This window comes from Lathamus discolor, chromosome 4, assembly GCF_037157495.1.
Source record: "Lathamus discolor isolate bLatDis1 chromosome 4, bLatDis1.hap1, whole genome shotgun sequence".
Classification (NCBI taxonomy): domain Eukaryota; kingdom Metazoa; phylum Chordata; class Aves; order Psittaciformes; family Psittacidae; genus Lathamus; species Lathamus discolor.
Genome location: NC_088887.1, coordinates 49064491 through 49092485, shown reverse-complemented (window position 1 = coordinate 49092485; position 27995 = coordinate 49064491). Strand labels below are relative to the sequence as shown.

The 27995-nt window shown below is 40.1% G+C and overlaps 1 protein-coding gene across 5 annotated transcripts in view; it reads right to left on the bottom strand.

Annotated features, from left to right (window-relative positions):
• Positions 1-158: 158 nt before the first annotated feature.
• The window catches only part of CLTRN (collectrin, amino acid transport regulator), a 32707-nt gene continuing 4870 nt past the window's right edge, over positions 159-27995 (bottom strand). Inside the window, exons 1-7 of one of the 5 annotated variants that reach the window (XM_065677399.1) lie at positions 26073-26348; positions 25719-25803; positions 25275-25333; positions 19141-19226; positions 11497-11613; positions 7809-8003; positions 159-2572 (exon numbers count right to left, since the gene is read on the bottom strand). In XM_065677399.1, coding sequence (XP_065533471.1) covers positions 2416-2572; positions 7809-8003; positions 11497-11613; positions 19141-19226; positions 25275-25333; positions 25719-25785 — 681 coding nt within the window. In that variant the 5' untranslated portion in view covers positions 25786-25803; positions 26073-26348 and the 3' untranslated portion in view covers positions 159-2415. Of the gene's footprint in view, positions 2573-4826; positions 4988-7808; positions 8004-11496; positions 11614-19140; positions 19227-25274; positions 25334-25718; positions 25883-26072; positions 26349-27995 lie in introns of those variants that run through there. The other 4 variants (XM_065677401.1, XM_065677398.1, XM_065677397.1 and 1 more) reach the window with 4 other exon arrangements.

Genomic DNA, 27995 nt, shown 5'->3' with positions numbered 1-27995 from the left:
TAATTACTCAGCTAAAAGGTGAGCTGGGAGGAAGTCAGTGATTAAATACTTACCACCAGAGTCAGCCCACATCACATAATGTTTTTTGTTCAGAGGCTTTCAATCTATCTTCAAATTATCGGCCAGTCCCATGGGTTGAATTGAACCTTCTTCACTCAGACCTTGATAATTATTTTATTTTGCTCAGATATACTTGGCCCTTTTCCATACAGAATGAATTTTATTTCAGTATCACATAGTACAATACAGGATAACAATAATTCTTGGTCAGTAGGTTGAGGTTGGCTTGCACAGCCAAGCTATTCTCACCAAAATCTTTCACAGGTTCTTACAGAGGTGCTGCAGTTACAGCAACCCATTGTGGTCACGCTGCAGTATAGCTATCTGTCCTACAAAAAGTGCAAAAAGTGTGAAGTTCTAGAAATTATGGGATATGAATTACCTCAATAAAACTCTGCCTAAGTGAAAGACCTTGGGGCAATGACTGAGGAAGCAATAATAACACTGTACTCTGTATCTTCCCTCCATACAATTTTAAACACCAGTAAGCTTCATCTTTGACATTCCTATGAGAAATATATCCCCACATTGTGGATGGTAATTTTGAAGCACTGAGATATTATCATAAATAACTGACTTCATTAATCCTTTTCTAGAATGGAGCAGCACACCCTCTGGGACACAGAGAAGATGCCATCCTTGTCCAGAGAGACCCACCAGCAGGACAACTGTGACAGATGAGACCACATGAGGTAAATTATCAGTGGGTTCCATAGTTTTATTTTGCGTTTAGCCCTCTTCTCCCCCAACTCCCCTAGCCTTGAGCTTCTCTGTCTTATCTTCCTCTCTTTGTCCTGCAGCTTACCCTCCTCTTCCCCATTTCTCCCCTTCTGCTCACCCTGTTGGCAAGAGCCAGCGCTAAGTCAAATTGACAGCCAAAGGTGCTCAATACAGCCAAAATGCTGAAGGATGTATACCCTGGGAGGCAAGAAACCTTTTAGCCTTAGGACTGGATGGTCCTTTACAAGCAGCTTTGACCCTATTTTACCCTGTTCTTTTTTGTGAGGAGTCTAATGGAATAACCCTGGTAAATAAACGGGTTTTCTAATATTGCCTCCAAACACAGCAAACAGGATGCCTAATGGTTAAATTCTGCCTCCAGTGTTATGGGCAGCTGTTTGGTGACTGCAGATACTGCATCACACTTCCATTCTCTGTGTACAGCTACCCACACACTTGAACCCCCTTTCACTGGAGCTCAGTTCTTCTGAAATCAGTCAGAATTTTATCACAGATTTAAATGGGAATGGGATCAGGGCCCAGATAGAGCAGTCTGCACGTATGGCTGACTTCAAAGCAATCCAACAGTGCAGTTCAGGGTCTGGCACCATTTGGTGCCCTCAACTCCTAGCCACACAAACAACAACACAGGTCTGAAAAGTCTCTGCCAACTTACCACCACCTACAAGTTGTCACGCAGGTTGGGTACACCAAGGCCAGCAGCTGGTGTCTCAAGCACTGAACCTTTTCAGAAGCTCTCCAGCTGTCACACGAAGGTTCACCTGACCCCAGGCTGGCTATGTCTTGGATGTCTACTCTAGTTTCACTATTTAAAAACGTAAGGGGGAATTTTTTTCAGAGCTGTGAAATGTCCCCATAGATTTAATGAGAGCTGGGCCACTCACTACAGACTGCACCTTCGGAAATCTGCCCTTTGCTGAAACTTCTACTTTCAACAGATCTTAAACTTTTGCAACTTCTAATTTCCTGGTCATACGCTTTGTGACTTTGACTGTTAAATGAAAAACAGTTTTAGTACCAGATCTTTGCTAGCCCTAAAGCTATATATGGTCCAGCTGCTTTTTAATCTGCTGTTATGGAGGCTGTGAAAGCTTGCTTTTTTTCTCAATAAGTGAAAACTTTCATGCACTGATCACTATTCCATCCAAAGGCATACTGCGTATCAGCAAAAACAAGTCATTTTACAAAGAAACTTTTGCATATGGCTTGAAAGAAAGCTCAGCAAGAACTGATAATGATAGATGTTATCCCCAGTGACATTCAGGAATAATGCAGTTTCACATTTATATTAGGGGAAAACAAGCGATGGACATATTTAAACAATCATTACAAATTAAATGCCTGACACAAGGCAGGTTTCAACCTTGTTTTGCTGCACATCTTCTGGGGAAATCTTTAAGGGCTGTCATTTGAGGTCTTCTCATTTGCTTTGCCCATGAACAAAAGCTTTGTAATGGAGGTTCAAGTGTATGTGTCATCAGCAAAAGGTTCTCTTGAGGGAAATTAAGTGAAAGGACATTTTTCTTGTCTTCATGTTTGACATTGAGGAGTAGTGACGAGATAATGTAGGCACAGGAGTCTTTCAAAACAACACCAGATAGCAATGGCAGCATTTCATAAGGATGTGAACCGCTCATCATCTGCTGCAAAGACTCCATTAATATGGCCTGCTTTTAAATCCAGCGCTTCACAAGGAATCCCATTTTCTACTGTTATTGTCACTTCGCATTTCTCTTCTAAATTTTCTCTCTCTGTTGACTTTATATTCTTTCTAAAAACAAGAAAGAGAAAATCATCTTATTCTGTTGACCTGCAGCACTCCACCATGATTCCACAGCCGGGAAACTGCACATATAGTCAGAAGTTCAGCATAGGTTATGAAAAGCATAATCTGGTGCACCTTCTTGCTGCTGTAAGCATATCACAGGGGTGGAGGCTGAAAGACTGGAAACCCTGGTTTAGTGGCTTGAGGTCAGGAATCAGGAATCAGAAAACCTAAAGTAAACATGTTGTAAGTATGTTATAAATATTACTTCACCTTCTCATTCTGTAGAATGACTGGAGAGTGCAGAAGGAAAAGCTGGTGAAAAATAAAAATGGAAAAAACCTCTACATCTGTTTTTGCTTTATGTCAGGAAGGACCACACTAAGCATCTAGTCTGACCCTGACAGGTATGTTATAGATTTTACCCCATGATGTGGGCAAATTAAAACATAATTTTAGAAACTGATCATCTTAAGACTATAGTCTCTGAATGTGAAGACTTGAACGCCCTCACACTCCTTGATGATCTCCAGAACTTAGGTACTCTTAATGCTGCAAATCTGTGGTTTTGAGTCAATCTCCATTAACAGCCACCTTCCCACCCAGTATTTATACTTCTGTTTTCTAGAACAAACAGTTGTACAGCTTTCACTTTTCCAGGCTCCATTTCTCACCGAAAGCATATTAAAATTATCCAAAAATACAACCACAGGAGGATGTAATACAGAAGTATCAGTCAACATGTCATGATGTTCCTTTAGTTCCAGATTTATTCTGACCTTGAGATCTACTAGTTCATAGTTTAAAAACCTGCTACACTTTACAGCCTGCAGCATCAGCGGTTTCAGAGGATAAGAAACTCAAAGGTCAGCTCCACTGCTTCTTTCTGTCCTGCAACATGTACTGTAACAATCTGACTCAGGACAATCATAACAACCTGAGTCAGTGTAACTGCTAATAACAGCGATATTAACAATAATAAAATTTTATTGGCCTTTGGGAGATTCTTAGCATTACAGACTTGCTAAAAATAAACACGGGCAGTAGTAGTGGAAACCTCTGACCTCTGACTGCTGTACCTGCTCTTACATTGATAAAAGAAGTGTTCTTTAATACAAAAAACTGTGGGGGCAGAACATAAAAGAAGATGCTAATAAGCAGATTTGAAAGAAATTCTCTTCATCAGGGATTGTAGTGATAAGACAAGAGGTAATGGGTTCAGACTTAGGAAAAGTTCAGGTTGGATATAACGAAGAAGTTCTTTATTGTAAGGGTGGTGAGGCACTTGAACAGGTTGCCCAAAGAAGTGGTAAATGCTCCATCCCTGGCAGTGTTCAAGGCCAGGTTGGACAGAGCCTTGAGCGACATGGTTTAGTGCGAGGTGTCCCTGCCCATGGCAGGGGAGCTGGAACTAGATGATCTTCAGGTTCTTTCCAACCCAAACCATTTTATGATTCTGTGATTCTATGAAATTATACTGTCCTGGGTTTACCAGGAGCCGTTTTGCTCCTTCTTAGTAACTGGTGCAAGCTCTGTGTTTTGACTTCCAGCCTGGGCAGAGAGCTGATATCACCGATTGTTTTTAATTGTTGTTAAGTAATGTTTATTCTGGCCAAGGACTTTGTGAGCCTCATGCTCTGACAGGGAGGAGGGGAGGCCAGGAGGAAGCAGAGACAGGACACCTGACCCAAACTAGTCAAAGAGGTATTCCATTCCACAGCACGTCATACCCAGGAGGTAACGGAGAGTTACCCGGAAGGGCTGGGACTGCAGGGTTGGAGGAGGTATCAGTTGGTGCTCTGCCGGGGGGAGTGGGGCGAGTTATTGGTCGGGTGGTGTTGAGGTGTTGTATTCTTTCCTCTTGTTATTTCCTTTATCATTATTATTATTGGTGGTTGCAGTAGTGATTTGTGTTATACCTTAGTTACTAAACTGTTCTTATCTCAACCCGTGGGAGTTGCATTCTTTTTGATTCTCCTCTCTGTCCCACCAGGAACAGGGGGAGGGCAAGAAGTGGGGGAAGTGAGCGAAAGAGGTTTGTGGTTGGGTTTAAACCACAACATACATGAAGAGATGTGTAGAACTCACTGCCATAGGAATCCAGAGAAGCCAAAAATTTCTGAGTCCAAAGGGAGACTAACAAGATAAGGAGAAAACACTGTGAGTTACCCAATACATGAAAACCCAACACAGCTCAGGAAGGCCCCCAGCTGTAAATTAGATATTGGGAGAGTAACAGAGGGAAAAAACATGTGCTTACTCTGTTTTCACTCTTCCCAAGGCAAATGTTTATGGCCTTTGCTGCAGATGGTATTTTGGGGAGTAAGGATAGACTTCAGTCTAGTTCAGCATAACCAGTAGAGGATGATCTTGCCCTGGATATGTGCCAAATCTATTATCAGACAGGGAGGTGTCCTATAGCTGCAATGACAGGAGAACAAACATAAGGCTGGGAGACAGTATGTCTGATGCAGCTCACTGTAAAGTCAAAGGCTACAATTACATAGAGCTCTTCAACTGCAGGCAGCTGTGGGCTGGAATTTTATATGTTGGCAGTGATGCACACTGAAGGACTAATTAAGAAAATCCTTCAACTCAAGAAATAAGGCATGAGTGTAACTCATTCCTGAAACTCCATTACAGGCCAGTCATGTGCTTCCCCGCCACCCTGAGTACAAATGGCCTGAAGCATGTACTTCTGGGCTTCCTTTAACAGAGGTATTTAACTGATACTTTAAAGGCCTATAAATAAAGAATTCCAAATTTTTCTTTTTTTTTTTTAATTATTACATTTTTACTTTTTACAAGGGCATGTTGTGGTAGAACAGTGGGTAATGGCTTTAAATTGAAAGAGGGTAGGTTTAGATTAGATATTAGGAAGAAGTTCTTCCTTCTGAGGGTGGTGAGACACTGGAACAGGTTTTCCAGAGAGGTTGTGGCTTCCCCATTCCTGGCCAGGTTGGACAGGGCTTTGAGCAACTTGGTCTAGTGGAAGGTGTCCTTGCCCATGGCAGGGCGGTTGGAACTAGAGGAACTTTAGGTCCCTTCCAACCCAGACCATTCTATGGTTGATATGATTTTATGAGTTAGAAGAAGTCAACACAGTCCTTGGGGCCAGATTTCCAACATGGCTTACTAGGCAGCAAAGCTGCTGTTATGTCAGCTCTGGACAGATTTCCAGTAAAACTCATTACTGGGCATGCTAAAATCTTTGACAACCTGGTCACATACTTTGATGCCTGAAAAAGAGACGAGTACTTCTAATTTTTCTTCTCTGATGTCTGGCTCTTCTTTCAAGCAGCCAAATAGCTTAGAACATCCATGTTATTTTTCCAGTCTTTGCAACAGTAGATGGAAGAAATATATGCTTGGTTTACCCTCTCTCTCACTCCCTTGACCCTGCCTGCAGATACCATTGATGTAAAAGGAGGGCTGGAGTTCAATCATGGTGGTATCTGCTCTGAGAAAAAGTTCTATGTAAAGGCAAAGAAGGGAAACAGGAAAAATGAAGCATAACAAGTAAAAGGACAACAAGAGCATGAGACAGAGAGGATGCCAACTGACGACAGGCAGGCAGCAAGTCATATTAGTGGTAGTATGATGATATGAGTATGTAGTTTACACCATATTGAGGGGAACCGCTCAAGCTCAGCTGAGTTATTTTGAAAATAGAGAGGAGAAAATGCTGTCTTTCAGCATGATATGAAACACAAATTATTATTTTAGCTAGGAAAAAAATCATAGCTATTTAGCATAATTTATTTATATTACACTTATTTGAAATGTTCAAAGACCCCCTTTAAACTAAGCACTACATAGACACACACAGCCATTTTACTAACACAGAGGGCACATATGGGCTTCAGATAGCAACATCATTCTCCAGTTTACAGAAGAAGTTGCCTAGGTTCAGGGATAAAATAACTCAGCCCATACCACATGGAAGGTTGTGACAAGGCCTAAGCTAATCACACATCCCAAGTATCTGCCCAGACTCTTCCCCCAATAACATCTCTCATCTATTGCTTGTCAAATTCTGCTTTTTAAAAACAGAGGGCTTGCAAATCATACAATACTTCTGAATGCAAAATATAACTAAAGGGATTCTGACTACACTACTACAGGTTCTTTATGAGAAGCACTTATCCTTCACAATAAGTGGTGTTCTTCTGCAGTTAAAATAATGTTCTTCAAGGTGATAAAGAGGCAGAAAGGAAGTGTCTCTACAAGACACCACTCTTCATATCTTCTTACAAGAATCCTTTGTTCTGTTGTATTTGGGGATGCAGCTCATCATATAGTCGATAATTTTAACATTATCTAGTTGTCAGCAGAGATTTACCTTTTTTCAGTTCTTCTGCTGTTCCTATATAACTCTGCTGCTGAAGTCATAATTTTCTCTTAGCATAACCTTTGTGGCAGCCTAAAGCATGGCAGAAGCTGAACTTCTACAGCAGAATCTCAGATGACCTGAGAAATTTCTATTCCTTATGCCCACTTCTAAGCCAACAGAAAGGGCAGAACCAAAATTCCACCTGCTCTCTGTCTTGCTCCAACATGCTCACACTAGGACAGCATGAGCAGCCTTCTCTTTTTCACCACTGCCACCACAGAAACCAAGAGAAAAAGGGCAGAAACGAAGAGTGTATCTCACTCCTACCCTACTGCCAAACAGCAAACACTTAAGCTCATGGGGAGATCTGGTCATGAATCTGTGAAGGGCTGGGTTCTTTGCACTCAATAAGGTGAGACCATGACCCTTCTATTGAGCAGACCCTCTTCAGCCATACAGTAATCATTATTGTGTCCTCTACTGAGTCTTCTCAAACTGCAGCAGCAATTTTTTTAGCCCTGCCAGCAGGTGCACAATCACTGCTAGGTTTCTCCCTCTTGGTAGCAATTTGGGTAGTCTGTGTGAGGAGGCTCACCTGTGGCACACTAAACCTTGAGAACAATGACAGCAAATGTCTTGTAAAGCTATCATGTCTAGTTAAGTATTCTCCAGAATCATATTCTTATACTCCCTATTTCCTGAGTACAACTCAACATTACTATACTTCACAGTTACACTTCACATCTATACTTCCTTTTCTCAGAAAAAGACAGATGGATTATCTTTACTTAGTGAGGGAGAGGGGGGCACAGCTACAATTTCTCTGAGGCTGATCTGAAAAACAAAACCAGCCCAGATGGCTTAACTTGCAGTATTCAGTTAAGACAGAAGAAAAGCTAAACTGCTTACTTCTTGTGTTGATGAATCCCTGCAACAACGAGGAAAACAATTCCAGCCAAAATAAGACAAAGAACAACACCAAATACAATAAGCCAGACAGGTGTGGAGGGTTCCACAGGAGGTGATAAGGTTGAGGTTATCTTCACAAACTGCAGTGTTTTGTCGCTCAATAGGAAGGCACTGTTGATTCTGTTCCGGTTCATCCTTCATAAAAACACAAAGAACATCACAATTTTTTATAATGGCATTTTACAAGTTAAAAAGATAAAAGGAAGGAAAAGAAAATCATATAGGTGCTGCAAGTCTGGGAGGGCTGAATTTGATCCAGTATGATATTGGCAAGATTACACAGATCTTCATTTTAACATAGACCTTGTCAGTAATCCACAGGCATCCACACACAAAGTTTTGAACACTTGAGTTTTGTATGTGTTCATGTGAAAAACTGGGAAATATAGATGAGACCTGCAGTATTATTATTTGTTTCTAGTTTGGACCATACACTGAAGACTTAGCAGGTTGTAATCTGTAACAGCGGCTCTGTTATCTTGTTCATGCAGCATTCAAGATTAGCACAGAAGTGGATTCACTTTTCAGTGCCCCTTGGTTCCTCAAACTGAAACACCCTGCATGTGATGGGCCGGTACATCTGCTCTTGCTGCTGTAGATTTTCTTAGGTCCATGAGGCACAAGATACAATTTGGTCCAGAAGAATCCACCCGTACAGCCTACTCACCCTTCCTCCCTGCAGGGTGCATGTAAAGGGATTTATACTTCGCACATTTTTTCCAATTGCTACCCTTTAACACACACTTTCACTCACAGTCACTACTTCTAAGCATTTTCCGGCATTTTTGGATCTTAATCTAAGCAGCCTTAAGAGGCTTTAGCAGTATCTTTCATTAGCTCTTTCAGAATGTTAAAAATTTTTGAGAAAATTTATTACATATATTTGTCTTGAGAGATTCTTTTTGTTTGCAGTTGTATGATTTACAAGCAGCTTGCTTGTATACAATTCCATTTAATTACCATAACACAAGTATTTCCTAAGAACAAATAAATAGGAAATACAGGTAAGATTTTGCAAATTCTTTTTCTTGGAAATTATAATGTTTGCCTTTCCCTTAAACAGGAAGTTCTTAGCCTTAATGAAAAGCTAGCATTCCTGGGGAAGACTGAAAGCCATGGGATATTACAAGACTCATTATACAGTCTTTGATTTAGAAAATATTTTTATCCTTACTGATATGAAAGAATCATTGTGAACAGCTGCAATAAGCATTGTTCACCTAACAGCTGGAGTTACAGAATTATGTGCTGAAACACATGCAGGCAACTACAGGTGCATTTCATGTTTGTATATGCATAAGTATACCTTGTGTATATTTATGCAAGATCTTGAGTCTCATACAGAGCTCTGAAAAGGTTTACTTTCCTCTTTATTCTTACTTTGCAAAGAATATGATACAATAAAATTTTGGTCCATGAGTAGTGTTCTTATGTGCTACTGTAACATTAAGAATCAGAATAATGGTTTAGTGTGGAAGCCTACAACCAGAAGCAATTGAATAAAAAGTATTGTAGTTTTATAGATTATTTTATTTCTCATTTCTAAGTTATAAAAGTTCCTATAAATAGCATATTCTTTATCAGGTGACAGACAACAGTTAAAAACCAAACATACTATAACAGCATCCAATTTCTGTGGCAAACAGGGCACATAAAAGATTTAAATAAATCAGCTTATGCTACTGAAGGTAGCAAAGAATAACAGAAATGCAAAACTCCTGCATTCCATCACTCTTACAGAGAGCTTCAGTGAATAAATAATCGGCTTCTTTCACTAATGCTATGAAGCTATTGTTTGGTGTCTCTGTAGGAAACAGTTTAATCTGCTCATGAGCTTAAGTTAATCTTTCCAAAAGAACGCACACTCATTCATCAGGAATTAGGCATTACACCTCCATAGAGATAGCATGAATTTTCAAGACAAAGTACAGAATGACTGAAAACAAAGAGGTCTGTTTTCCACTCCATGCTTCAGAAATGTACGAGTTATGCTGCTTGTGGGAGTCATCCCTATAAACCCCTTATGCAGCTTTGATGGACCACTGAAGTCAGATTACCCTTTTTTTTTTTTTTCCTTCTTCAGCTCCACACTCCTGCTTTATTGACTACAGAATGTGATATTTAGTAGAAAGCAAACTGCTTTGTACTGCATGGTACTTTGTACAAAAAACGCTCAACAACGTTATCGACTGGCATTCTAGAAAGAGCTGATATGAAAAGAATGTGAGCATAAGATTGCTTAAGCCAACTTGGGACACAGCCAGCTCTGCTCATGAAGAATTCACAGGAGCTCTTGTATTGTGAAAGCTGACTTCTAAATTAAGTCAGATGAATTGCACTTGAGAAGTACCAAAAGGGAGGCTGTCGCCATTAGTCTAGGCATAGATGTGCATGTGTCATGCAATGAAAGTTAAATGACCTCGAATACTGTATTCAGTTTTGGGCCCCTCACTACGAGAAAGACACTGAGGTACTGGAACGGGTCCAGAGAAGGGCAAGGAAGGTGGCGAAGGGTCCAGAGAGCAAGTCCTGTGAGAAGCATCTGAGGGAACTGGGGTTATTTAGTCTGAAGAAAATGAGGCTCAGGGGAGACCTTACTGCTCTCTACAACTACCTGAAACTAGTATAGCAAAAGGTAGGTGTCAGTCTCTTCTTCAAAGTAACAAGCAATAGGGTGAGAGGAAACAGACTCAAGTTACACCAGAGGAGATTTAGATTGTACATTAGGAAAAACATCTTCACCAAAAAGGTTGTCAAGCACTGGAACAGGCTGCCAGGGAAGTGGTCAAGTCACCATTTCTGGAGATATTGAAAAGGCATTGAAGTGACATTTAGGGACTTGGTTTAGCGATGGACTTGACAGTTAATAGAATCATAGAATCATAGAATAGTTAGGGTTGGAAAGGACCTCAAGATCATCTAGTTCCAACCCCCCTGCCATGGACAGGGACACCTCACACTAAACCATCCCACACAAGGCTACATCCAACCTGGCCTTGAACACCGCCAGGGATGGAGCACTCACAACCTCCCTGGGCAACTGATTCCAGTGTCTCACCACCCTAACAGGAAAGAATTTCCTCCTTATATCCAATCTAAACTTCCCCTGTTTAAGTTTTAACCCATTACCCCTTGTCCTGTCACTACAATACTGTCAAGTGTTAACAATTTATGGTTGGACTTGATGATCTTACAGGTCTTTTCCAACCTAAATGTTTCTACGATTCTATGATACAAATTACACCCAGAAAGTGTGCAATTCTCCCATCTGAGAGAGAAGGCTCTCTCACTGGGAAATACAGCAGCTGGATGAGAGCAGCATATGTGCAGTACACTGGTCAGCAAATTACAGGTAGAGCTCTAGGAAAGGACCAGATTTCTTCTGGGGCTCCAGCAATAAGGGAGACTCCTTCCAAGTTATAATCTCAATGCCGACATGCTTTGCCTTCTGTGGGACTGTTAAAAATCCTCTAATCTCACATGCATGAAAGAGTAGTGACCCCTTGGTGTTTTAACTACTTGGTCTGGTTCATCCTTAAAGAGTCAGAGTGCTCATTCACACAAGTCCAGAAAGAGAAAGCATCCTCAGTCAGCAAGGAAGAAAAGGTTGCAGAGGCAGTGGCTGTACCTGATGGCTGCTTCTACCTCACTTCCAGGAACAGTTGTCACATTTTTTGAAGAATCTGTGACCACGAACCAAAAGGACACCCGGTCCGTCACATTGCAGAGCAGCACATTGGAAATTCTGCAGACAGTTAAAACAAAAATCATCATTAAAGTGCACAGAAGGAAGTACTGAAATATTACAGATTTTCTTAAAACATTTCTTTCATTTAAAGGGGGAAAAATTCTTACTTTAAAAAATGTTTAGTTACTGCTCAAGGAAGAAATATCACCCTCAGCATTTCCTACTTTCCAATATGAATAATAATTAAAAAAAGCTTACTAAGACCAAACTTGAGTCTTAAAATGAATTTCTGAATCTATTACAAACTTGCATACACACATCTAGTGTAATCAAATGGAAAAATACATACTTGCATATTAATCATTAGGGCTGTGACTAAAGCCGTATAAAGGGGCAAATGCACTGGTTGAACTAAGAACTTTGGTTTTGACAGGTAATGCCACAGGAACCAGGAATGAGCGATTCCCCATGTGATTTTCAAATTAATGCAGTCCTCATATAGGATACATTTGTTGGAGGGAAGAGCAATGAAACTGATGTTATTGACATCTTTGTTCACAGAGTAAGGGCAATGGGCTAAGTGTATACATTCTACTGGCACTGGCCTATGACCTTTAGCTTATGCTATGACAAAGATTTATCTTATCTGTTTAAAAAGAAGATTGCTCAGCTTTATGCGAAGTTAATAGGGGAAGGCCCCAGGCACGCAGCATCTTATGGCATACTATGTAAAAAGTGTGAAAAAAATGTCTTTTAAATGCCTTTTTTCAGATTCCTACAAATCTGGTTTCTACCACTAATGGTAGTAAAAGGTAGAAGCATCATTAAAAAAATCCATGGAATGACATGATGAGTATTTAAACTAAGAAGTGAAGGCTAATATATCATAGTAGTGACTGAGGATAGATGGTACCCTTATGTCTTTCCGTGTGTTCCCAGTTTATCCACACAACTAAGAAACAAACCAGCCAAATGCATAATACACAGGAATTGTATAATGTGACATTAATTACAGCATGGCAAGGAACATCGCATGTACCATAAAAGGACTCCTGAAGTCTTTATGAAAGATAGCTAGAGAGATAAAAATGGGGGAAAAATATTTAGTTCTATATCATTATATGTTATATACATATATAATCATATACTTCCAGGTTGGATGGGGTTTTGGGCAACTGGTCTAGGGGAAGGTGTCCCTGCCCATGGCAGGGGGCTGGAACTAGATAATCTTTAAGGTTGCTTCCAACCCAAACCATTCTGTGACTCTATGCTTTTATGATCATTAATAAATAAACTAAAGAATTTAGTTTATTTAGCTCAGGACTCAGATTTACTGGCCATGTCCAAGCAGCAAGAAGATAATTCTGAAAGTCTAGGACCAAGAATTAGAATAATTTTTATTTCCAGACAGCAGCCCTGACTCGTTTCCCCTTTGCACAAGTTCTACCTGGTCACAAGCTGCCCTGTCTTGACTGACCCCAGTTGGGATGGTCAGTCTTCAGATACTTCCTGCTGTTCTGGAGATGGAGAAGGAAACTCTGCTGTATGTCAGTCAAAAAGAATGCAGCTCCTCTTTTAATTCACTGCAGTGATGTTTGTAACGTCCATTACTACTATAATTGGTTTTAAGATTTGGCATGTCCATCATGAAAATTCAGGTTTTAACATTTCCTTTTCCAGCCTGCGATCTTTCTCAGGTTGATGAATTCCCAGCTGCAAGCCGCAGCCGCAGAGTTCTGTTTTGTAGTGCCATCTGCCGGCTAATTACAAGCATAATTAAATGACCTACGCAGTGGCCTGAGAAACAGGAAGCATGAGGTAGGAAGGAATATAAGGGAGTCAAAATTGCCGATGAATGTGTAGACTTTGTCCAGAAAAGAACGAGTTTGCTTTTAAGGCACAACAGGAATTGGCTTGATCACAGTACTCCATTATGCGTATTTTTGCACAAATATTTTACTTACTGCTGAAAAACTTTTGGGGCAGTATTTTTGGTATCTTGGTTAGAGCAACCTTTCATTTTACAGGGAAGAGATTAAATAGAGATACACAATAAAATGGACATCAATAATTTTGCACTGCTGAAATAGCCACTTTTACCATTATGGAACAATGACAATTTTGCAAATATAGAGAATTTTTATGGAAAAAAGAGGAAAGTCATACCCTGGAATTTGGAAAGATGTTCACATCAGTTTGCTGGCAACAGAGGATCAAAGCAGATTTATTCCTCCCAAAACAAAAGCAAAGCACAACATTTAGGTGGGGAGGGGGAAGAGTCTACTTTTGGCTGGTGGCTGAGAAACTCTTGCTGACTTCACCGAATATCCAAAATTGTATCTGCAGAGGAAGTTTTCCATCACAAGAATTTAGAACAGTAGGACCTAAGGCTTCATTTTACTGCAGTTCCTAAAGCTGGAATTTCTGTGGTGCAATCAAAACCTGGCCCAGGTAGAAAATCTGGGTTCATATTGCCCTACAGATGTTTTTGAAATGGGGTGAGTGAGGAAAGCCTGATCCCCAAAGAGATCCCCAATAAATTTCATAGATAAAGAATGGCAGAACACCCTGACTTTCTTACTCTCATTCAGAGATTCAGAGACACCTTAATCTGGGGTCTTCCCAGTGTCAAAGCTTTCAGCATGTGTTAGAGCAGTTCATCATCATTTTGGGGCAGCATCTCTTTCTCTAGAACAAACAGCACTGGATCAATCAATTGGGCAGCAACGCTTACACTAGAATACTTGAATTTTGTCTCCTTTCTGCTCCCTATTGTGTCTAAAATCTTTGCTCAATTATAAGAATCCAAAATCTGGCTTTACTGTCACTACCATTGGCAGAATCTGAATGCTGTATATCCTTCCAGTCTCCAAAGAGAGTAATACTGCTCATGAGAAGTTCAAAGGGGATTGAGTAAACACCAAAACAGACTGGTTCAACAAGCACCAATGTGGCAATCTCTTTGCAGCAGGCACACTTTTTGGCTTTTTTCCTCTGTGCTCTTTCCACGCAGGTTTGATTCACAGCATGCGGAAGAATTACTGAATTATGCTTATATATTGTTTAGATTTGAGAATCTGACATCTCCATGCACTATGCTTATTGAATGTATTTGTAAACATGTATGTGGACATCTTTTTACTTCCTTAGCAGGAGATAAGACTTTTGTCACAGGGACTATAGGAGACTGTTATCAAAATGACAAGCTCCTGGTTCTGCCTTATGGTACCATGGCAGAAATCTGAAATTGCAGTTCCTTTAATATATACAAGCGAACATCAGTGAGTTGAGTGGAGGAAACCCTGATGGTTCCTTGGCCTGAAACACCATCATGGTTCCTTATGGAGATATAAAGGGTTGGTTAGGGTAAGAAAGAGCTGCCAGAGACTCAGGGAGCTGACTGCCTCGGGTGGTCATTGGCTCGTGAGAGAACCACAGTCCCCAAGTCCTGACCTATCTCTAACTCTCCTGAAGGCATCAGGCCCCTTCCAACCCCGTGCTGTGCGGCTGCTCCTGCAAAGAAACACTATTTTCCTCCTCTTTGCGAACAGCAGCAATGGGATCACCTTGCTGTAACAGCTTTAACTCTAGAAGCTTATTTTCTTGTTCTAAATAGACACAATATTTTTAGTATCAAAAAAGCTTGCCTTAGGAAGATGGATCATGTTGATGGATTTTTTTCTCATCACTTCATGAGGAAAACTTCAGCTTTTTTAATATACAAATGAGGAAAAGACATACCAAAAGTAGATTCTGTCACTTGAATGAAAGTAAATGTGATGACATTCTTTCTGTTTTAAAATTAACTAGTCTCAGGCCCAAAAGAGATGCATATTATTTCAAATGAGTCACAGATTATAAAAAACAGGGTTACTAACACAGACTACAGACAATAATTTTTTAACACTGAGAGATCAAAGGTTGGCTCACATAGTTAAGTAATGTATGTATTGAGAAGCCATATATAGAGCAGGAAATTCTTCACTGAAAAAGAAATATTTATTTTATACGTATTAATAATTACTGAGTAATTTGATGGATTGTGTCTTTGTTTCACACAAACTTGAAAAGTTTGACAAGCCTTTCAAACATTAAACAGAGCTTCATCATTTATTAAATTCTAGTTTAGAAATTAACTTTAGAGAACTCAAGACATAATGTGCAATCCTGTCCATTTTGCATTAGTTACACAAGGGCAACATCATCAGCTGTTGATTCCAGCGGCACATTTAAATGCTTGTCATTACAGGCTGGCTTTTATTCAGCTCCAGAAGCCTAACAAAAGATGACTTTGAATCTCAAAAATGATGGGACAGACTGCAACAATGGTTATGCTGATCCACCAGACAGATTATTCTGGGGCCTGATCCAGCTTGCTCAAGTTAATGGTATTTGGTCTCATGTGGGAGTTAGTTGTGGCTGTGAGTTACTGCAAGCCTGTGGGTGTGATAGAAATCAATGTTAAAGGGGAGGTTTGTCACATCCTGGTTATGGATGGTGCAGAATTTATACCCTGGCAGAACCAGCATTTGCTTACATAAAATACTGGTGAATTTTTCGTAAATTTTTATTTTGACAAAAGTCTTTAAATAACCAGATGCAAAATTTGGGTAAATTTAGATGCTACCAGAATGCAGTCACAAACAATTTGTTTGTTCTTTTATGACAGAATAGTTATCATTGATCTTTTACAGCTCCCAAAGAAAATGGGTTGGCATTAACCTGTAAAAGCTCCTGCAGTGCAATGTAATTTATCTGACACAAGCTCCTGCTTCTGCCTCCCTCTCACACTGCAAGCCACTGCCACTCTCCTTACCAGCTATGCAAGAGTGTGCAGGGCATGCTGCTCTACCCTCTAGGATGCCAAGTGGTCCTGCACCTCCATTCCCACTGTGAAGGGGATAGAGATGGGTTGTACTCCCTCCTCTATACGCAGTTCCTCCCAGCTGCCAGCCACATGGGCAGGGAAAGGAGTACATTATTTCCAGGATTTCTAACAGGATGGAGGCTTTCATAACTTTCCTGATCTCATGTAACAAGCAGGTTATTTGGGGTGCACTGAGAGGTTCACCTAGCTCTCCATTGCTGAACTCTGAGGAGTCAGAGGTCCTTTGGGACTTGGGAGAAATCTATAAATAGGAAACTCCTCAGTCTGTTGCCTAGTAAGTTGGACCAGATCTCAAGAGCAGCACAGCTGTCTGTCAGTTGACATGCTGTCTACACATGACCCCAGAGGTATCTAGAAGTCTTAGAAGAGTTATGAGTTATACCTCAAATGTACATCCCAACAAGCTATACCCCACATAAGGAAGTCCTATACCATCTTAAAAAGAGAGAAAGATGACTACACCTAGCTGTTTCCAAATATTATACTGACTTCCCCTCTGACAAACATAGCAGCAGGAAATTATTGACATGTGCAACCCCTCCTCCAAACTGCAGTGACACTGACATTATCGTATTTGTCCATAGGAAAAACTGTCTTGGTAGGAGACTGAATTAAGTGAGCACAAATTCTGTGATTTCCCAGAGTGGATAGAGATAACTTCCATTCAAACTTTAACTGCTTTCATACTGGCTTGATTTTTTAACTCTTCCTGCACCAAGCTTTCTAATATCAGTTTAATGTACAGAGAGCCATGGTGCTTAAAGAGGAAAAAGATCACTGGCTTCTGACCCAGGATTTTTGCTATGTGAAAGAACTGTGACTTTGAAGAAAGAGAATAATTTACAAAAAGGACATGAGACTAAAATAAGTATACAAAAGCAAATCTTTACAGATCAGATACTCTGAAACCTCTGCTAATTTGAAAACCCCAGAAAAAGCCCTGCATAATCACCTTTAATTAGGTTGTATCTTGAACTCACTTTTTTAAATGTCATTTTAATTGGGTGCAGTAGCATACTTGGCTGTTTCTGTTAAGTTTGGTATAATGGCTCTCTTGCTCAAAGGAGACAACTTCTGAGGAATAAAAATGAAACGGCAAGGAACCAAACATTCGTGTTACACAGAGAGGGAAATCACCTTCTATTTAAGAGAATGTGCAGCAGCCACAATAATCACCATGCGACTAAAGGTAACTAATACCTTTGCAAATGTGGAATATGCTTCACTTGATACAATGACACCCTGAAGCAGGGTTTATTAAAGTAAATTGAGAACCTTATACTCATTAGCCTACCAGAACTATAAATCTTTCCTTTAAGATTGAAAAACAATGAAAAAATAATAGACTTATAGAAATTCACTTACAAGGTTTCTCATTTAAGAGACATAGTGCAAATACAGCTTGCTAAATAGTCTGCCTAATCTGATATCTAATTTCATAAATTGCAAGGATCAGAAGCCTGAGAAGAATATTCAATACCTCAGGGTGGATTTAATCCCAAAACTAATTAGAGGCTGATTTATGTCTGAACTGCAATATCTGAAACTTCTTGACGCTATGTAACTCAACCACTGCAATATTAGGGATAGACACACCCAGCAGAACAGCAGTAGCATAGCCATCCACCTTCCAGTTCCTCAAGTCAGCTCATCTTCAGCATGCCACTGGAGCTGTGCTCTAAAATGTGCACCAAAGCTGCCTATTCAAGGATCTGTACTGCATTTCTTAACCTTGCCAATATGTCCCTTCACCTCCGCCCCGTATGGTGTCCAGAAAGTATAATGTCTTACTGCCAGATTCTGCTAAAGTGAATCGGCACAATCCACTGAGATCCACAGCTGTGTCACCTCACATCAACAGGGATACTGGTCCAAAGATTGAACATTGCTTAAGACAAAGAGCATGTGATGTTTAACACAGCCCTGGTTTCAGCTGGGATAGAGTTAGTTTTCTTCCTAGTAGCTGGTGCAGTGCTGTGTTTTGGATTTAGTCTGAGAACAATGCTGAAAACGCACTGATGTTTTTAGTTGTTAAGTAATGCTTACCCCAGTCAAGGACTTTTCAGTCTCATGCTCTGCCAGTGAGGAGGGGCACAAGAAGCCAGGAGGGAGCAGAGACAGGACACCTGACCCAAACTAGCCAAAGGGGTATTCCATACCACAGCGGCCATGCCCAGTATAGAAACAGAGAGGGGAGTTAAGCAGGAAGGGATCGATTGCTGTTTGGGTCGGTCTTGATATCGTTTGGTGGGTGGTGAGCAATTTTGTTGTGCATCACTTGTGTTTATTGGGGTTCTGGTTTTTTTTGTTTTGTGGTTTTTTTTTCTTTTCTTCTTCCCTTCTAGTTTTATGTCTCTCCTTGTTATTTCACTTTCATTATTATTAGTAGTAGTAGTAGAATATTGCACTTTGTTTTAACTATTAAACTGCTTTTATCTCAACCCACAGATTTTACTTTATTTTTTCTATTTTCCTCCCCGTCCCACTGTGGGGGGTGTGTGAGCAGCTGCATGCTATTTAGTTGCCAGCTGGCATTAAACCATGACAAACATATATCTGTGTGTCAAAGAAGTATACTGAAATAGTCTGTTTTCAGGAACTTTATACAATGATTTCTACAGTTCTGTACAGCAAAGAATACACCACTACGTACAGCATTGTTAATATGCATAAGGTAAATCAGAGTAGGTGCTTACTGAGTCATACTCTTGCTGGAATATCTTCTCATTGCAAAAGCCATCATTGCTTTGAAGAGGTACTCTTCATTAGCATCCCAGGCATACTGTAAAGGAAGATGGAATATAATCAGTTTCAGCACCAGGTGCTGGCAATACAGAAAGGCAAAAGGGTAACTGAACTTGAAATGATATATTGATCAAGAAAATGAATAAATTATCTTGTTGTGCTATGAAAATAAATTCCTACCCACTATCTAGTGTTCACAAAGACTTTTAATAGCAGATGTTATAAAGCACAATATAAAGTGAAAAGAATGTTTCCAAAAGCTGAATGCATTGAATGCTTCCAAAAGTTGGAGGTGCAAAGTTTCTTGTACCAAGGATAACGAATATTACTAGAATTCTCCCTCACACACCTGCACCTATGGCCTTGCCTCTTTTGCTGGATAAACCCTACTGAAGTAAAAGGCCTAAATCCACTCTCAAAGACCAGTTCACTTTGCCCCTCTCCCCCAAAAAAAAGATAATGCTGAAGGTAGTCTCTGGGAGTTGGATGTCAGGACACCAAGAAATAAAATGAGATAACGGCCTTATTGATGCATGCCATTCTTGCAACAAGAAGACAGACTAAACTATAGTACAAATTACTACATCGCACATGAGACAAAAGAAAGTAGCATCCTTACTAACTCAATAAGAAGTAAAATGCAGGCTCCAAAAGTTGTTCTCTGTTTTCCTGATGAGAAATCATGCTTCCATAATTTCACTTTTCTGAGATAGCTCCACTGGGTTCCCCTGGGCTTTCATTCACATATGCAATTCTAATGACCTGTAAGAACTGCACCAATTACATTTTTATAACAAGAGCCATGACTGAGGCATACTGATTGAATTTCCCCTTTCAGCAGATTCCAAAAATTAGTAGTTTCTCGGAATTATATTAACGGAGGTTACAGACAGCTTTCCTCAGTCAATCAGAACACAAATCTAATCTTTAACTTTCAGCATGTAAAAAATCTGCACTGTAATCATCCAAACTAGAAACCCAAGAGGGCAGATACTTAACCCTGTTGACAACTTGGACCTACTATTTCATGGGCCTTTCTAACACATTGAAAAAAACAACAATTTACATCAGAAAAGCAGTAAATAGCATCAAAAGTGACAAATGCTAATTATTTTTTCTTTTTAATTCTGATTTTGGATGCATGTTGCTGCAAACTCTCTGCAGAAAGAAGGAGTCCAAATTCCAGGCATCAACTCTCATTTTGCTCTGATATCCTGTGGACTGTGAACCGAAGACAGGAAGGAGGCAATCATTTAAAGGGCAGAATGTCATACTGATCATATTTATCATTCCTATACAAATGATGAGTTGTCAAATGGGCTCTCTGAGATACAGTAGGCCAGGGACAATAAAGCTGAGCGACAGACAGTGCGAGTAGCATTAAAATCCAGCTGCAGCAGTGAGAATCTGCGTTCTGATCACTACTTTTCAACTGTGAATGAAGAGAGGTGTAAGTATACTGTAACAATGCCAGTCTGGAAACTAAAACTGAGAAGAGGAGAGAAGAGGGAAGGGGAAGGGAAAAAAAAGTGAGAGAATCTTTGAAAAGAAATTATAAAAGCCTGCATTTTGATCCCACTGCTCTGATGAAAACATGTCAGTAATAACAGCACGAAATAAAAAACAGCACGAAAATAAAAAGAGATAATGTAGTAGAGGAATTAATACAGATGAGAGCCATAACACTACTTATCATAATTTTAAAGACATTTGTATTAAAACCACGGAGCAAGCTGCAGCATGAAAAGGGAAGATCTTTTTTCTGTGTGTGGTACTATTGACTGAATCCCTACATGCCATCTGCAGTCTTTGAGAACAGGTCCAAGCGGACATTAATAACTAATCTGTTATCCAGTGAATTAAACTGGCTGTACAGATAATTGAATCAGTTGTCTTGAAAATGGATAATGATGATGCACACTCCATTTCATGGACACAAATGCAATGTAGTACTACTGAGTATATGTACTTGGTATGCTTACATTCAGTGCAGTACATATATATATATATGCACAATTTGTCACTATCAAGTATTCAGTTTTCATAAATAATGCAGTAGCCTATAGCTTCTTTAAGTCAGAGTAACAAAGGGCATCTTAAAACAGGGAAAATAATTTGTAATGAGGAACTCAATCCCCAGCTAAAAGAGTAAGCACTTTAAGAAGAAGACAGAATAAACAGAAAGCTGCAAGAAATGGGGAAAGAGAGAAAGCTCAGCAGAAACTGGGAGCCTGCTTGAGAAGCTGAAGAAGATGCTACAAACAACCTTCTACGCAGAAGGGCACGAAGTCCCGAGAAAACAGTGATCAGACAGAAGTTAAGAGGAGACTGAGGTTGCTGTGGGCTCCATATGAACAAGAACCTTAGGACATGACTCATGAAGGAATATGCAAGCGGAAGGGAACATAATAAGGAGGAAAATTATGGCAAGAATACCTTAAGGCTAACAAACTGTATAAATTCAGGACAAGTGGGCATGGATTGCCAGAAGTCTTTCTAATCATCAGCTTTCTCCAGTCAGAGAGGGGTAGGTGCAAAGAAACCTGGATTGTTCTGTTATTGGGCTTTATCAGTTTCACCTTTATCCCCCAATCACAAAAGCCTGGATTGCAGCTGATGACTGAGGATCATAGAATCATAGAATAGTTAGGGTTGGAAAGGACCTCAAGATCATCTAGTTCCAACCCCCCTGTCATGGACAGGGACACCTCACACTAAACCATCCCACCCAAGGCTTCATCCAACCTGGCCTTGAACACTGCCAGGGATGGAGCACTCACAACCTCCCTGGGCAACCGATTCTAGTGCCTCACCACCCTAACAGGAAAGAATTTCCTCCTTATATCCAATCTAAACTTCCCCTGTTTAAGTTTTAACCCATCACCCCTTGTCCTGTCACTACAGTCCCTGATGAAGAGTCCCTCCCCAGCATCCCTATAGGCCCCCTTCAGGTACTGGAATGCTGCTATGAGGTCTCCACGCAGCCTTCTCTTCTCCAGGCTGAACAGCCCCAACTTTCTCAGCCTGTCTGCTCTCATGCTCCTATAAAGTACAGCTATTAATGCACATTTTGTGCTGCTACAGAGGAAACATTAAATATCATTTGCAACCGTACACTATAAGCATAACTCTGTTATCAATGAAACCTTACATGACAGTATCAGAAATGTTACTGTTTACCATCTTCTTTGCTACACAGAGGAACACACACAAAGACCATAGCTCAGCTGCACTTGTCACCCTTTATATGTTACGGAGGAGCAGAATTAGACACAGCTGAGTGTAAAAGTCAGTTTTAAGCGCCTGTAGCAAGAGAGGAGGTTGATGATAGAATGGGTAAAAGATGATGAGTGTTAAGTTGTTGATGAGATGAAATGGTATAGTAATGTTCTAAGGAAGGCAACATTAAATGTTAAAGTAGCAGAACAAGATATATTATATTACAAAATCGCTGTGAGCAGCCTGATCTGATTTCAGTGTTGACCTGGCTTTGAGCAGCAGGGGACTAGGGACCTTCCAAGGTCCCCTCCGTCCTGAACAGTCCTGTGTTTTAATTAAACAGCCATTCAGGCTACAGTATGGCTACAGACACATGAACATACTTCTGGGCCCCACTTGGTAGAAAGACCAGATGCACATCAGCCTTTCTCCCCTTCATCCTCTATCCTGGAAATAGCCTGAATACATGAGCTAGAAGGAGGTGCACCTTCTATTTCACCTGGCTGCAGCCCTTGAGGTACCAGCTTTTTGACTCTGACATTTAAGCTGAGTGGTGACACAGACTTCTCAGGGCACATAATTTCTATTCACTTCCTAGCTGTCTTTGGCCCTTTTGAATTAACTCTCTAGCACTCTGCTAACTCCATGCACAGGAAGCAACTAGTGACTAGCACCTATTCCAGAAGCCACTCATAAAGTTAACATCATCCTCGGATTCATAAATCACTTTCATTTAGGCTACAGATACTGTGTCTCCTCCCACTAGTTAGAAAACAATGTCAAGTACACCAATTATTTGCGAATAAAATGGTAGTAGCTAAACACATACCGTCTCTTAGCTGCTCTTTCCAGCTCCATTGTGATAAGAACCATATAAATACATGAAATGGCACTCCTGCATCAAAGTACAGCCTACCTTGTAAACAGATTAAAAAATGCTGTCCTGTCTTTATCAGCCTCACACAAAGTGGCATGCACTTTCCCTGTGGAAAACGACACTAACCTATGTTCTATGCCCCTGCACACTGGAGTTATCCTGCCAGTCCTAGAGCAAAAAGCCCACAGTATCAGTGTTTTGTGTTGTAATCCAGCTTGAAATGACTTGGAAATGAATGGAAAAAAAATCAGCAGCAGAGCATCATAACCAAGATGTTCTAAGCAGGCTGTGAACTACTGTGATACAGTGACATTATTATGCTCTTCTTTGCTAAAATAGATAAATAAAATTGAAAAGCAAAGTGTCCCAATTTATTCAGTCAAAACAAATTTCAGTTTGATAGTAGTTTCAGTTTTCAATTTCAGACATTTTCAGAGAAGATTGCGAAGGCTACGGAAAGAAGCAACTACTACCTGTGCATTTAGTAAATTGTTCATTATTTGTGAATAATTCTGTATGGCATCATATGACTTTCAGCATGCTGTTGTTCTAAAATGCTGTTCTAAACTGTCCTATTCTTAGGATATATATGAAATAAACTACTATCTAAAAAAAAAAAAAAAAAAAAAGACTCCTCAGTTACTGCTTTTTTCTTGTGATACAAAATGACTTCAAGATTTATTAATTGCATCAAAGCCTTTTTAGGTGAAAAATAAAAGTCCCAAATGATCAAATAAACCCCCCTTATTTTACTACAATTGGAGAAGGAAAAAGCACTAAGAAAGAACATTACTGGGAACTGCAATTTTCATTCCTTGCTACTATTTTGAACCAAGATTAAATCGAAACATTACAGTTACCAAGAGCAGCTTCAATAACAGAAGCCATAGAACACTATTTTTAATAAATTTTTTAACTAATCAGGCTCACACTACTGTTTAATTAAAGTCTCTCACCCAAGTGAATTATTTCAATATGAATTTCCGCAAATACTTTAGCATGTATCTGGAATTTTTCTTCCCAATTTGTCTGGTTTATGAAGTTACCAGCAGGATAAGGTCCCTGCTGATGTCAGTTTAAATTATCTGATGTTTCAGGGTAATTTTAGAAAGGCTTCTAAAGTCATAGGGAGACTTACAGGTCTCCAGTGTCTTAAAATATGTAACCAACTGCTTTTTGTTTCCCAGGGCTCCTAACATAATCAGACACCAGACTTCCAGACAGACAACTGCTCAAGACATTTCATATCTAATTTTATGCTGTATCACACTGCAGATTTGCTCTAAGCATTCTAAACTGCAAAAAAAGTACTGAGCTCTGCCATATTTCATAGTGCTTTAGATCAGGAAGGACCATTCAGTCATCCAATGTCCCAGTGTCTTATGTATCACAGACCCTTATTGCTCACAACAGTACTTCATTAAGCTCAGAGACATGCTTTAAGCCAAAGCACTCCAGTCCTCATGAGCCTCATGAGAAGAAAGGCCACTGTCTGATGAAGCCCTACATTAGTAGGGAATTGATGAGATATGCTTGAATGATCTCTCCAGAGCAGTCTGAGAGTCTGACATAAGTCCCATTTTATAAAGACCTAACAATATTTTCCTGCTTCTCTTCCCAAACATACTTGACTTTACAATTAGCACTGAAGCAGAAGTGCTTTTCCCAAAATACAGACTAAGGTTTATGCAGTACCTCTCATGCATAAAGCGTAACATCTCTACTGTTTTTCCAGGAGAGAAAAAAAAAAAATCTTTGACAGAATATTATCTTTATGAAAATACAAGCTTTCTACTTCTCTTACAGGATCCCATTTTAAGGAGTGGACTAGTCAAATGCCAAGAAATGGATGCCTGGATCATGACTTGAGCATATGTATTACAATTAACACTTCAAAACAAATTGCTTGTGCTGCCTTCAGAAACTTTACAGTACACATTACTTCTTATATACACAGTTAGGATGAATATGTGAAGATATTTTACTTACTGCATTATCTCCCAAAGCTGTTTTGATACTAAGCCGTACTTTGAAAGCATTCTGTGCATCTGACACAAAGAGAGAAAAAAGGAAACATACATTGGCAATCAGCCAAAATAGGACTTAAATATATTTACTTCTCTGATTATTCCACAAATGGCAGGTCCTCTAAATTTGTCTCTACAGATCACCCGGTTAGGAGGACAGAAGTTACTGGCATGAAAAAAGCCATAGCCCTACAGAGTCTCAGTGAGAGTTACCACAACCTTTTTAAGTGAGATCAACTTCCAGATTTAATTTGCAAACTCATAAAAGAAGTGAATGCTCAGCATTTCAATCTCCAAACCAGAGACAACCAGTTACAATAAAAATCTGAGAAGCTGGCAGCATTATAGGTGTAAACTCATAGCTACATTTATCAGGGGAAGGGTGGGAATAAGCTCCAAAACTTACCTGGCTTACAGAGATCAGCATGAGCAATAGCAACTACAGAAAGAGTAAGCAGCAAACCCCGTAACATCCTGTCAGCATGGAAAGGCTGAAGAAAAAGAAGTGAGTCTCCCCTGTAAAGCACTCTTAAACTTTCTGTGACCCAGGATTAAAGCATCAAGAACATAAGTGAGCAACCAAAGGTTTAATAATTAACCCCCATTATTTTAGCTAAAACAGGCACTAGAAACAAGTGTCTTCTGTTAGTTACTTACTACCTTTTTATGTAGTAAAAAACAAAAAAGCCATAACAACTTCTTAATTTTCTTTCTTCCTTTTTAGACTAATACAAAACTTCATGCAGTGCTCCAGGCCAACCTTTTTTCCTCATAGCTGCGATTTCAGACAGGTGTAGATGTCCAAGGGACATCACAGCTGAGCAGCCAGCAACTGTGGTGGTAGGACGCTCTGCTCTTACCCACAGCAGGTGAATTTGAAGCTCAGGTGCCACTGGATCCCAAAGGAAGCTGCCGCCCAGCTTCCTTGGGAAACTGGCTGGCCCCACAGAGAGCACCTGAGGATAAAGGAAGACTGGGCACCTTTTTCAACCCAAAATAAATGAGTGACAAACATAGAAACCCCAGCCCCCCAAAACAGGGCTCCAGATTTTCCTCCTACTTGTCTTTGAACTCACAGAACTTCTGAAGAGCCAGCATCATGGCCCCAGTGGCATGTACCCCCACCCCTGACAAAGCCCCACTCCACTTTCTGGCTAAGGAGCTTGTCTGAGCCTGGCAGAGTAAACATCTCATTCCCCACGAAAGCCTCACAACTGAGGCATTGCTTTGCATGAAAAGAATGCTATAAAAGTAGAAAAATACTTATTTGCTGTTGGAGGATCATTATGGTAGCAACTAGAATAAGAAGAGGTACAATAAAATGAGACTTCATAGGAAGCATGGTGAATAAGCACATATTCTGTTTTGCAGACATGGCATGCCCTGTATACATATATGCACACATATGGAAATACTTTAAGAAATGCAGAGGAGAACAAATTCAGAAACTGAAATGTATCACAAGTACTTGAACAGTCTTTGCATTCTGGGTAGCAAGACAGGATTATTTTATTCCACTCTGCTGCTGTAGTCCTCCTGTAGCCACTCTGATTAATGGTTAGTTCACAAATCGAAAATAGCTTCAAAATTACTTTCCATTGGTCCTTTAGCACTGAGAAGTGCGTCTTGAGACTGCAAAACCAGAGGCCTTCACAAGAATAAGAAAATTTCACTGAGCTGTGGGACTGAATTTATAGAAAACAATAGCCAGTATTTACTACATAGGAATACTTCAACTTTCAGGTAATTGAGAACTTAGTGTTTTACTAACTTAATCTTATTTTTAGAAGCCACTGTTAAAGGACTTGATATCCCATCTTTAGAAGTCATTAAATCAAACTAATTTCTGGGCACCTGTTTGCTCTCACTAGGCAACCCGTTCTGAGTACAAGATTCCTGGATACATTATCTGCTCAGACGTTCGATCTATGCCTATGAAAACATAAAAATCACGTATTCATTTCTAATGACAGCTTAAACTATCACACTGCATGTGCATGGATCAAAAGGAGAGCACTGAAAAATGTACAGATGTATGAAAGACTTCTCTGTAAAATTTGTAATTTAAAAAATCCTTAGAAGAACGTGAATATAATCAGTTTCATTCTAAATTCATGTGCGCTACTTCAATAATGAGCCTGTGAACCTTTTTTCACCTTTGGGGAAAATACTGGAGAACTTGAGAAGGGAAAAGGCAAACGTGGTTTCCCTGCTCTCAGAAGGCAAAGAGAACTGAGCGTCATTACACGGCATCACCATTCCTCTCTGCTGTAAACCTCTGTAAATCGGTTCTTTCCCTCAGAACCACATGGAGCCGGTGTTAAAGTACATAGAAGGCACACAACGCCCAGCAGGAACAACCTCAGATGACATGACTGGGTTCCCTGATCAGGGCTGCTAACTTTCAGCTGGGGTGGATGATTTTCCCCAATTTATCTTGCTGCTTGCCAGCAAGACAAATGCTTTTTTCCAGCAGAGAGGGGAGGAGGCCAGGAGAAACAGCAGTGTGATAAAAAGCCCAGCTCAGAGCTCACAAGGAGAGCACCTCACAGTTGATACATATATGCATGGCAGTTTGGATCCAGGCCAAACCCATCCAGCTGACGGCCCATGTGCTTAGCCGGTTGTATATACACAGAGCACTGCATGTAAGCAACCAATTGCTGCACATCTACAAATCTTT